A 13,007-nucleotide genomic window follows, 5' to 3' on the forward strand; every position below is an offset into this window, starting at 1 on the left:
TTTATTCTTTTTTATGGCTGAGTAATATTCCATTGTATAAATATACCACATCTTCTTTATTCAGTCATCTGTTGACAGACATTTGGGTTGTTTCCATGTCTTAGTGATTGTAAATAGTGCTGTTATAAACATTGGGGTGCATGTGTCTTTTCCAATTATATTTTTTTCCAGGTATATGCCCAGGAGTAGGATTGCTGGATCACATGGTAAGTCTATTTTTAGTTTTTTAAGGAACCTCCATACTTGACAGGTTGTTTTTAAGCTTTAGCCTTATACTTATGTATACCTCTAGTTATTTGCTTCTAATGGCTGAATAGTATGTATCCACCACATTCAGTGTCTCTTCCCTTGGTGATGGACATCAAAGTTCCCTCCAACTTCCTACTCCACAAATAACAATGTGATTAGCATTCTTGTTCAGGCCTTGTTATGCACTATGCAAAAGTTTCTCTGAGGTGAATGGTTCGAGTGTATTTAATTTCACTAAGTACTGCTGGATTATTCTCCAAAATGGCTGTACTGATTTACACTGCCACCAGCACCAATGCCTGTCTGTTCCTTTAAGCTCTTCTAAATGAAGTAGACATTTGGTTGATTGCTGTCATTCAATCATCATTATCCTAATCATTAACATTGAATAAGCAGGGTACTTGGAGCTTTTCTAAAGGCTGAGGAGCAAATGATAACCTCAAAATCAGGCCATGGAATAATTTAAAACCACTATACATATCTATCCCAGCAAACTGCTTTGCAGCTTGAATTTATACACTTATTTTTGAAAACAGTATTTGCAATATCATTTTGGTTAAAAGAAATGCTTTCAGAAACAAAGGATAATTAAAACCTGTCCCTCAATAAAGCTAAAAATCGGATAGTCAAATAACAACTAGACAAGAAACATACATTTATATCACCCATTTATTCATATAGTGGAAATAAAATCCCAAAGGTATTTTTTCCCAAGGTTATTACCCCCAGCAATGAAGCGATGATATATGTTAAAGAATTGTGGTTTAGCTCTTTAATATAACCTTTAAGTGAGAGCATTTCAAAAGTAGTATCTACTTCATAAATAAAAAATAAAATTAAGATTTAAACCAATTGAAACCCAAGAGTTATCAAATCAAATCACTACAGTACTGGGCAGTGCTGTCGCTATTTGGTCATCTGTTGTCTCGCACACTTAGTGACGGGAGAAAGACGATGAAGATTGAATGGACATATAGCAGTATCCCTATATCTAGGTAGCTCTTTCAATCGACATGGACAGACCCACACTGCTTTTTATTAGGGAGCTCCATTTTCTCTTCTGATCTGTAATTTGTACATCTCCATCTTAAATTTTTTCTTAAGAAAGCTTTTCTCAGTTTTTCTTTTAGGATTGTTTTGATCGATGATTTTTTTTTAAGCAGTAGCATTTCATTCTGTAGGGATTTCTGGTTTAGCATCTATTGAAGTCCAGTTCTTTTATCTTTAATTTTATGCATGATTAATCTACTTGTAAAACAAGATTTTTTTTTTACAGTGTACATTGGATTTGGAATCTTATGTTATTAAGACTTAAAGTAATGGAAATTCCTTTTCATGTCAAGAAAATCTGGCCAAGAATACATGTATACAATACTGAGTGGTCACAGGAAGGTTCATACCATGTAAAGTTTACAAATGTATGGGTGATTAAACTAAAACAAAAGATGGTCCCTGGGCATAATTCAATGGACACAAGCATTTTTATATACTTTTTTGGTCTTTACCAATTTAGCCTATGATCTAGAGACATTTGTATAAAGTATGGGAAGGGACTTTTGAAAAGTCAAAAATAATTTATTACAACAACTCTAAGGATATAATTATTTGAGATTAGGACACAATTTCCTCTATCAGTTTACCTGACATTCCTCCTCTGGGATATCCTTTGGGGAGGGAAAAAAAATTGCAACTTATGGTATTATCTAAAATGCGATGAAAAGCAGAGACTTGGCTTACCTGTGGTCCGTTTTGCTGAGGAAGGTGGTACACAGTTGAAGAAACACCACGCCAAACAGCAGTCAGCATCATCCTAATTCATCGTGGCCCTGATTTCTGGGACAGCTGTCAACCCACACTTCAACAGGGGATGCATTGAAAAGCAGCATAGATTTGGAATTTTTTCTTTGATTATTTTCCAACGTTTCACAGCTCAAAGTACTTTTTAAAAAAAAAGATAATTAAAGCTGGTTCTGGGTGCACAAACTCTTCAGTTAGCTGCAAAGAGACTGCTTAGTTTACAGGCTGTCACCCAGGCAACCATCCACTGTGCATTTAGCTTGGAGACCTGAAGGCAGGACAGTCTCATTCAGGAAGGAAAATAGGTTTTGTGCACTCTTCAAAGTTGCTGTTTAAGCACTTAAAAGAGTTGGACCCCCATGCACTTCCACGGTTGGCACAATTGCTATTATCAACTTACTGAGATTTTTTTCAAAGATAGCTATACCTTTATAATCACTATAATGTGTCGAAAGGGCTCCTTTCCAAATCAGAGTATAGGTTACAGAGTGAGACTCCAATAGATTAGCTCCAAACTGGTTGTATACTCGAGAAAGCACTAGTGAATGAGGATTCTTACATGAGAACATAGTTCTTGTCTAGACTCGTGATGTTCCCAAGCAAAAGCTTGAGCAAATGGACTGCATTTTTGTCTGAGTATAAATGGTAATAAACACAGTGAAAGAAACTTTAAATTGTGGTCCACAAAAGCACACTCACAAGGAAGGAGACTTAGGGACACTTTAGACATAAGGTCACCTGGCATCTGTGTACTGCTAGATTCTTTTCTGCCACTTCCTGAAGGATGTGGGCTTTTCTCTTCTAATTTGTACTTAACACAACATATATACTCAACTGAATAGGGTACAAATATTTTATCATGACAACAGCTAACATTTATTAAATGCTTACTACGTTTGTCCTCTACATGAATGATGTCATTTAACCCTCACAACAACTCCGTGGAATAGACACTACAATCACCATCGTTCCCATGTTACAGATGAGGACACTGAGGCTCAGATATTTTAAGCTAATAAATGGTAGAGCTGGGGATTGAATCTAAACAGCCCGACCATATTGTTGAAATATTCACCACTGTGTTGATACAGCACACACACACACACACACACACACGTGCGTGCGCACGCGCGCACTCACATATACACACTTCTCCAGTGAGTGAACACTTCAAGGTAAAAACCAATCAACCATTCAGAGATTGCTAGGTTTGTGTATACTCTTTCATCACGCAATTAAGCCTGAAGCAGTTTGACACGAATCCAAGTACATACAGGTTTACTTCCTACATCCCACCTTGTTACTACTCCCAGGAGAAATAATACTCTCTTAGATTTTATGTCAACAGGAAGTTACAGGCACTGTAGTTTCTGATGTTTAGCATTTCTGCAGGGTTACCCTTGGTGTCAGGCTGGTCTGTAATCCACAAATCTTTCAGTTGGTTCCACAAAGAGTAATCCACATTTTGCCTCTTGTTTTGAGAAATAGTCATTTATTCAAATCATGTTTTTCCAAGGAATTCAGTTTTTCAGAAACAGAGATGAGACAAGCATGAAGAGTTGGAGACAGAGCATTCCAGGCAGTGGGAATAGCTGGTACCAAGGCCCTAAGGTCTGTATAAATGGAACATGTTAAAGTTACAGAAGGAGGGAAGACGGGGAAGGTATCAGAATTGAGGTTGGAGAGGCATGCAGGAGTCAGATCTTGAAGGGCCTCATAGGTATAGTAAGGAGTTTGATTTATTCCAAGTGCAATATAAAACCATCAGAGCATTTTCCTCAAGGGAGTGACAAGATTTGATTTTTTTTTTATCATATCGGTAGTTCTATGGAGAAAAGATTGTAGGGTGCAGCAGTGGAAGTCAGAATGAGTGCAAAAACAATTGATGCTTGGTTTACTAAAGTACCTATCAGTGAGTGGAAGCTTTGAAGGCAAACATTATAAGAGTGCTCTTGTTTGAAGGACATTCTTATGAGTACATTTTTATAAAAATCAAGACAGAGTGAAATAAAAGGCCTTGGGAAATGACTATTTGCCTGAAGTCTCTATTACTTGTTTTGTTAACAGGTAGAGGGACCCCAAATTGGAAAGCGCACCAAACGAGGGGGCAAGCCCCCTCTCCCCACCAAGGACACGTGGGTCCTTGCCCACCCATTGAGAAAGAATGTTCAGTAGAGGCAGATGGACATGAAAAAAGAACTGCTTTATTGCTCAGAGAGAAAAGGAAAAAAAGAAAACACTTGAGTGGGGAGCTGTTGGCCACGTAGCTGGTTGAGTTGGCCCCAGCCCCCGATCAGGCCATGTGGTCTTTTTATTGGAAGGCTCTGCCATCATATCTTCATTCGGGTGGTTCCAATCAACTTCTATTACTGCCTCTTTCCTCCCTTGGAGCTTAGCCCTAAAACAGAAACTTCAGTGGGTAAAAAGAGAACAAAGAAAGAGTTACTGGGGTATGTCCTTGGGATTAATGCAGTGGCTGTGGGACATAAAATGTCCTGTTGTATGGTTCTGTCCTTGGAATCAAGGAACCAGGTGCAGAAAAGAGAAACAACATGTTTTTTTAAAAGCGTTTCCCTTGTTGTTAATCAGCCAGGGTCAGTATGCCTACCTAATCACCCCTCTCAGTTTGGCCCAAAGAAACCAATCTGGAATAACATTTTTACAGGCTATGATTAAACGTGCTCCAGACCCAAAATTCTAACCCTTCCATCTCCTCTTCCCCCTGCTACCTCTGATCATAGTTAAATATGGAAAAGCTAGAGGCTTATTATTTTTTTTCTTCCCCACTATTTAAAATCTGGAAGTGTTATGGAAGCTGTACACATATGGGGCCTACTGACTTTTTATTGAATATTTAAACATTGGGCAAGAAGGAGTTAAGACAACTGGCCTGTGATCCATTTCTCTCCCATTTCTGGGGCTGGAGAGGTCAAGATATTTTCAGACAAAGAAAGAAATTAGATGACCCAGTATTGCAAACATGACGGTAACTAAACCTCCTGAAACATACATGGTTATTTGTTAGGAGGAGTGTCCTTGTTTATGGAATGCACTTTGCCTACTTTAGGACTGCTCATGGTGAATGAATGAATTTAAGGGGCCTGGCTTCCTAAAAAATATTAACAGAAACTATTCAGTTATCTGTCTGTAAAATGGAAATGTTTCATTACAGAGAGCTTCTATCTTACTTGGGAAGGAGAGACCTGGGTGCTGCCCTCAGTGTCTCAGACCTCCCCCTGCTTTGCTTGCCCCTGTTGATGGATTATATTCCTGAAATTATTCATAAAGTTTGATACTGGATGAGATCTAAATTTGTGTGAGTCTGATTTGAAAATACAGTCCTTTGTGTTACACACACACACACACACACACATTCAGCTACTGAATGCAATTATCTTTGAATTACGCCTTAGAGTTCCCACCTATAGGTGATATCAGACACTGATATTTCAAGAGACAGAAGAGCTGAGAAATGAAAACAAACAAAGGTTTTTTTTTTTTTTTTTGGAGCCAGGAGCCTAGGAGTTCGGATTACCGAGCCCTCCTCTTCAACGTTACCTAGCTATGTGACTTGGGCTTTATTTTCCTATTTATGAGTTGAAAGTGTTGTGTAATATGATTTCTGAAACCCTGTCTGGTTCTAAAAATCTGGGATGTTGAAAAAGAAAATAAGAAAAACAATTTCATGACATGAGGAAAACCCAGAACATGAGAAATAAGACAGTGATTAAGTCCTCCCTCCCTCTGGTGGTCACCATGTTCAAAAGCCTGTCCTCATTGAGCCATTCTCCTGAGGGCCTTGAACTTCCCAGGCTCACATGCCTCTCTGGTCTAGTGTGCACCCCTCCAACCCACTCTGTTCTGCTGTCATTTCACACTTTCATTCTGACAGAGTCAGCCTTGTTTCAGAGGATTTTTTTTAAAGTATTTTTCTTTTTTCAGGAAAGGCAATAGTTTCTTTCTTTCTTCCTTTCTTCCTTCTTTCCTTCCTTCCTTCCTTCCTTCCTTCCTTCCTTCCTTCCTTCCTTCCTTTCTTTCTTTCTTTCTTTCTTTCTTTCTTTCTTTCTTTCTTTCTTTCTTTCTTTCTTTCTTTCTTTCTTTCTTTCTATTTTAATGAAAGTGCTGGGGACTGAACCCAGGACCACGTGCATGCTAAGCATGTGCTCTACCACTGAGCTATACCCCACCCCTGAGTTATTTTTTTCTCTCCATTAGATTCTAGTCTCTAGAGGACAAGGAGTGTGTTTTAATTAGCTTTGTTTCTCCTATTGTGTTTATGTGTTTTACATTTAGAAGGTTCTCAGTGAATATTTCTAGAACTGAATATACGCCCAGGAGAGCAAAAAAATTGGAGAATTCCATGCAGTGCCATTTTGCTTACTACTGGAAAAGCTCAAGTTCTGAGTAGAGCTATGGTTTTTTTTTTTTAATTATTTATTTTTTGTTTTTGCCTTTTTTATTTTGGGGGGGAGGTAATTAGGTTTATTCATTTATTTATTATATGGTGGTGCTGGGGATTGAACCCAGGGCCTTGTACATGCTAAACATGCACTCTACCACTGAACTATCCCCTCCCCTCTAGAGGGTTTTTTATTATTATTATTACTTTCAGGCTAGGTAGAGAGGAGAGAGAATTTCAGTAAACAATAGTAGCAAATGAGACTCTGTAAGGAGGGGCTTGAAAAGACAATTAAAGTTGTTTTTTTTTTTTTTTTGACAGTTAAAGTCTTGAATCCAATGTTAGCTCTAAGAATAGACTGAATAATTTTGGAATATCTAGGCAACCCCAATGTATTGAGTAGGAAAGAATTAAATGACTTTAATGTTCTAAAAACAGCTTTTCTTCTGAGGCAGCAGTGATTTGGAGGTGAGCTACGTCTTCTGCATGTTAAGCATAACCTGTTTGTCCCGTGCAGCACAGTTGTAGAAAAAGGTGGAAGCTTCTTCAGGAAGACCATGAAGGGACCTACTGCTTTTAAGGAACACACTTTTCCCAAGAACACTTTGTCCCAAATCTCCTCTTTTCCACTTAGAAGGTGTTGGTGGGTGGAGGGGGTGGTAGAGAAAAGGAAGGGAGATAAATTGGGTGTCTCAGTGCACTGAGAAGAGAGAAAAAGGAGATTATTGAGATCCAAGGGTGATAACAGTCTAGAGAAACTTGGTAGAGACAAATGAGAAATTTCTGTGGCTCTGAACGGCGGGGTATAGGGTGGTTTCATTAACTAAGATTTTTTTTTTTTTGGCAGCTCACAAGGAGAATGCAAACAGGGACATCTCCAACTATATGACATGAAGCCAAAAATGACATTCTTTAGAGCCTAGGCAACAAAATATGGTTGAATGTCAGCTTCATCTGGACAGATTTTATATTAAAAAACCCCCTCACAGATTCTTGCAATCCCACAGAAAAACAAGTGAAAGATTTAAAATCACTCTTTATAGGAGAGAAACACGAATGGCCAACAAACGCATGTAAAAATTTTCAACCTCACTATGGATCAGAGAAATGGAAATCAAACCATTTTTTGCTCAGCATTCTGGCAACATTTTAAAAAGGGTCATAATATTAAATGTGTGGGGCAAATGGCTACACTTTTACACTATTAGTTGGTATAAAAATTAGTAATGTTCATTTTGGACATTGCAATCTGGTGCTATCTGTTACACTTTAAAATGCATGTACTCTTTTACCCAGCATTTCCGTTTTTCAGTATTCACCCTGGAGCAATTCTCACACATGCCACAAAGATGCAGGTATAATGAATTTTTACGCTTTGAGTCCCTCTATAGGATTGACCACCATGTCATGACAGTAGATACTTGATAAATTTTACTGAGTGAATGAATGAATAAATGCTGGTAATTTTGACAATTCTGATAATTTTGATTTAGGGAGTTTCTCTCCAAAGAGGTTCTTGTTCTCATCAGATGTCTTCCTCTTCCAGCTGTTTCTTTGATTGGAATTGATCTCTTGGCCGTCTCACAGGAAATTCCTGATTCTCCCTGCACAGAGGCCATCAAGGCAGATGAGGATGCTGTAGTCCCACTGCTGTTGCTCCTCTCACAAACAACGTCTGCTCTCTCACTAGGACCTAATTAAACTGTGAGGCCCCCACTTGCCTCTGAGGACTAAGCCAAGGGTGATTTTTCCAGGTTTCTAATCTTTTAAATTGCCTATGTGTCAAAATTTTCCCCATGGCCATTATTGGTAACACCTTGAAATAACTGAAAGTTATACCAGAGAGGGAATACACTTGCATGGAAGATAGCCCTTGCCTTTGGAAATGCTGCAAAATAGCTCTCAATACTGAAGAAACAAAATTTTTTCTGCTTTGTGAACCAGTGAAAATCTAATAAAAGTGTGTCTCCCCTGGGTACTTTTCATCATTAGCATCCCAGCCTCACACTTCGCTTTAACAAATAACTTCTTTTAAAAGTTTCTCCAGGGAGAAGACAAGGAGCCAAAAATACCTTGGAAGAAAACTTTACCTAGCAACCTATGAGGCTGTTTCATACAGTTTCTAAAATTTAACTTCATGAAGCCATGTGATTTTTTTAGGTTCTGATTTTGGTATGTACCAAAACTTCTACGTGGTTAAGCAAGTAGGAAAAAAAAAAGTAATGCCTTACAGGTGAGTAGCACTTCATGGCTTTCATTATATAAAGCATTTATTATAAATGCTACTACCATAATTAATCACCTACTACATGCCAGGGCACTGTGATGATCATTTAATACATGTAGATAGAACTTAATCTGCCACAATCCAATGCAGTAAGGGGTATTACAAATCCCATTTTACTAATAAAGAAACTGAGGTTTAGAGGAGTCATGTAATTTGCCCAAAGTCAGATAGTTAGCAAGTGGCTGAACCTGGATTTGTTTGACCTTAAAAACCTACAAACTTACTTCTCTTGGTGAGAATATTAAAAAGGTGAACAACTCTTTTCCTTTTATATGTACAATTATTCCAGTGTCTATGTCTGTCTCTATCTTTTTCTTCCTTTCTTTTCCTTCTCAAAAAAACCCCTAAACTCACCACATATCCTTCATCCCCTCCTGCCACACGTGCCCTGACTTCCTGGTACCACTCTGGGGAGCGCTATCCACAAGGTGATCTCTGTAGGGGCACCTCCTGAAGCATGACTTCATGCAATGTGAATGGTGCCCCCTGGAGTTGTGCAACTACCAACTCTGTGGGTTTCCTCCCTCTCACCTTATCAAGAACTTCAGCTCTTCCATCTCCCCTTCCTCATGGATCTCTTTCTCAATCCCTTGGATTATTATCATCTGCTTTTAAACATATCTACTATCCTCTGCTTTAAGGACAAAGACCCAAGAAACAACTACCACCACCAATCGTACTTGACCCTATATTCCTCTTCCTCTTGCTTTATCAGCTGCGGTCAGTATTTAGCATCCTGAAATGTTCTCCTTTCTCAGGTTCTATGCCACCACTCTTTCCTTGTTTTCCTATTTCCCTAGTCACTCCTTTCCTCTTTCTTTCTCTGAATACTTTCCTTTATCCATTCTCTAAATACAAAATTTCTTCAGGCCTTTATGTAAGGCTCCTTTTCTTCTCTTTCTATATTCTCTTCTTAAATCATCTCATCTATCTTGTGACTCAAAGTACTCGCAAATGCATATCTTCACCCCAGACCTTGCCTCTGAGTCCTATTCTTATGCCCAATTTTCTCCTTTACAACCCCTCCCCGAATATCTTACTTACAAGCATGTCAAATTTAACACTTGCCTAACCAGATAGTACTGGTTTCGCTCCTTCCCATCTTCTTAGAAAATGGCATCATCCTCACATAGTTGCTTAGGTCAGAATCCTGAAAATTATCTTTGATTCCTGCCTTTCCCTTATCCCTGCATTTAATCCATCATCAAGTCTTGTCTATGGTATCTCCAAAATACACATCAACTCTGTTCACCTTGTCTGCTGACCACCCAACTTAGAGCCTCCACACCATCTCTCAATGGGTGCTTTAATCGTTGCTAGCTGTAGCTACTTCTTCCCTAATCCCCCTCCCAGCCTCCGCCACCAATCTATTCATGTAGCAGACTTTCACAAAACATAAACTGGATCACATTACTCGCTTGCTTAAAACATTTGAGTGATTTCCATTGTGCTTCACATAACGGTCATATAGGAGGCCCTATGTGGTCTGGCCCATGCCTACCTCCCCAGCTTCACTGCAGCTACTGTGCTCCAGATGTCTTCCTTCAATTCTTTAGATAGGTCAGACTCTCCTACCCTTAGGCCTCTGGATATGCTTAAGAAGCCTTCCCTGCCCCCAACCTGGTTCCCTCCATCTTATCCTTCAGCTGTCTTCCAAGATTCTTCTTGTCAAGGTCACCACTGACCTCCACGTTGCTAACAGTGATACTGATAAATGTAGCACCTCTTCTTTCTGTTTGTGGGGCAAATTTCCAGCTTCCCTACTAGATCTTGAGTTCCTTGAAGTCAGGGACCATATCTGCAATCTATTTTCATTTCCCAGGAGCCTAGCATAGCGATTGGCTTATAGTAGGTGTTTAATAAATGAATGAAGGTCGAAGTTGAGACCTCTTGGCAGAGATTGCTGCAGTAGTAACCTCCAACTCCTACTAGTGTAGTGGACAGAAACTAGAAGGAATATCGAGAGATAGTTATCACTAGCAGTAACTATGTGTTGTCAAAATTCTTCTGACAGTAGCTTCCTCATCTGTACCATCAACACCACCAAATTTTTTAATATCTCTCTTATTTTAAGATTAATTTTTAAAAAATTGCTGAAGTTGTTTTTCTGAGTCCTCTGCTGCCAAATTCCTACTTGTGAATTGCAAAAAAAAAAAAATCATTAAATGAGATTAAATTTTTTTCGATAGAGGTACTGGGGATTGAAGCCAGGGACTCATGTATGCTAAGCATGTGCTCTACCACTTGAGTTATACTGCCCCACCAAGATTTAATTTTTAAGAAAACTTCTAATTATGAAAATTTTCAGACCTAACAGAAGTAGAAAGATTAGTATGAATACATATGTACCCATTACCGGCTTAAACAATTATTCCCTCATTGCTAATCTTGTTTTAATTCTAGCCCTATCTACTTCCCACTCCCATTATTTTGAAGCAAATCCTGGACATGGTATGATTTTCTCTGTAAATATTTCTGTAGGTATGAGATACAATTATTAACTGCTCACTGGTACCCTTTCTGTTCCTCAAGGACTTAAAAAGTGAAGTGTTCATTGAACAGAATGTTGCTCTTCCCAGAAACCAGACAACTAGCATAATGATTTTACTTCATGACTTCCCCAAACTGCGTAAGTTCTTTGAGCGGTGGGGGATGAGGGAGAGTGGATATGATAGCATCTAGCTTAGTACTTTGCAATCAATCAATAGAGGGTCAATAAAAATAAACAAAACCAAACCAACGTGCTTTAGGTTTTTTAATACAATCGTATCCACATGAGTCTAGGGTCTTATTTCCTTGCTTTTGTTCCTTTCCAGAATTCATTACTCTACAAGAAAATTTCAGATTTTGTTAAAACAGCCAGAGAAGGGGAAGTTGAGGGCAGAGTAAGTTCTTCCTTCCCAGGAACAAAAACATAAAAAAAAAAAAAAGAAGCACAAAACACAAAACCAAAGACTAATGATTTCAAACCAAGACGACTTTTCCAAGCTGCACTAAAAGGTGGCCGTGCCTCCGAGGGCGGGGCTGCGAGGAGGCCCTGCCCACGCCCCGCCCACGCCGGATCTCCGCTCTCCTTCATCCCCTCCCCTCGCCTTCTAGCTCATCTTCCCGGCGGCCCTCGCGCTCGCGTCGGCGTTCCACAAGATGGCGGCCGACAGTGAGGTGAGGTGTTTGCTCTTTACCTATCTCCATTTCTCTAAGTCCGCTCCTTCGCATCAGCGCCTCGGAGCTCACTTTATTTCCTTTCACTTCCCACAGCCCGAGTCCGAGGTATTTGAAATCACGGACTTCACCACAGCCTCCGAATGGGAAAGGTGAGCGAGTCTTATCACTTTGGGCCCCGGTGTCTCCCCTTCTCCTTCCCTAACGTAAGACTACAGGTGACGCCACTTTGCGGGAAAAGTAAGACCTCTGAGTACCCGGGTCTCCCTTCTCTGGTCAGCCGCAAGCTTCTTCCGCGTTTCGCGTCTGACAAGCCCCGGCCCGCCTCCGGCAGTGAAACCCCGGGGATTCCGGCTCTCGGAAGAAGTTTTGATTTCTCTACTCTCAGATCACTCTCCTTAGACCTCTGCTTCTCTAGTTGTAGCCCACCCGCAGCAGCAGTTTCCGAGCCTACCACTTCCGTTCCTGTTTTCGTGCCCTTTTTAACTCATTTTGTTATTGTAAGCAGTAAACTTCGCAGCTGCCTTTGCTTCCCCTCCTTCCCATCTACATCCTTTTCAGGAGTAGGCCTTTTCTTCAGATTCCTGGTGGTTGTCCATCTGCCACACTCCCACCATCTCTATCCTGTCTTTTGGAATAACCTTTTAAAATTGCTTATGGCTTTGGAACGCTTTGATTCAAGTTGTTCCATTTCAGTGGGTAATGTGCCCAGGCTTCCTGTGCCATTAGACTCCATTGAACAGCTGAGTGAAACTGTTGCATCACTGAAATTTGTTGAAAGCCAAGTTTGTGTTGGAGTGACAGTTTAGATCGAGAAGTTACTAGTTCGATGTCGCAGAGACACTTAAGTTTTCTGGGTGTTGAGGTCAGTAGTTAGCTTGTTGCAACATTTTGTAATCTTTCTGATCAGGAGAAGAAATCCACCTGGTTGTGGATGCCCTGTAATTAGACGGCATAGGAGAACGTAAAAGATCCCTGCTGAAATACTAGTTTGACCTGTGGTACTCCCCGCACACCCCCCAGAGTCAGTAAGACGTAACCACACTGGCAAGGCTTTACTGAGCAGGTGCTGTGTGTTCACAACTATACCAACAGAAAAGAACAAAAGCAAAA

The 13,007-nt window shown here is 39.9% G+C and overlaps 2 protein-coding genes across 2 annotated transcripts in view; one reads left to right on the plus strand and one right to left on the minus strand.

Moving 5' to 3' along the window:
- The window catches only part of MAP3K19 (mitogen-activated protein kinase kinase kinase 19), a 49,090-nt gene extending 46,833 nt beyond the window's left edge, over positions 1-2,257 (minus strand). Inside the window, exon 1 of the mRNA XM_006196112.4 lies at positions 1,987-2,257. The gene's annotated coding sequence lies outside the window, so the exon portion shown is untranslated. The remainder of the gene's footprint in view (positions 1-1,986) is intronic.
- Positions 2,258-11,797: 9,540 nt separating this feature from the next.
- Positions 11,798-13,007, plus strand: part of RAB3GAP1 (RAB3 GTPase activating protein catalytic subunit 1) — a 90,819-nt gene continuing 89,609 nt past the window's right edge. Inside the window, exons 1-2 of the mRNA XM_072960901.1 lie at positions 11,798-11,894; positions 11,991-12,046. Coding sequence (XP_072817002.1) covers positions 11,877-11,894; positions 11,991-12,046 — 74 coding nt within the window. The 5' untranslated portion in view covers positions 11,798-11,876. The remainder of the gene's footprint in view (positions 11,895-11,990; positions 12,047-13,007) is intronic.

Source organism: Vicugna pacos, chromosome 5, assembly GCF_048564905.1.
Source record: "Vicugna pacos chromosome 5, VicPac4, whole genome shotgun sequence".
Taxonomy (NCBI): domain Eukaryota; kingdom Metazoa; phylum Chordata; class Mammalia; order Artiodactyla; family Camelidae; genus Vicugna; species Vicugna pacos.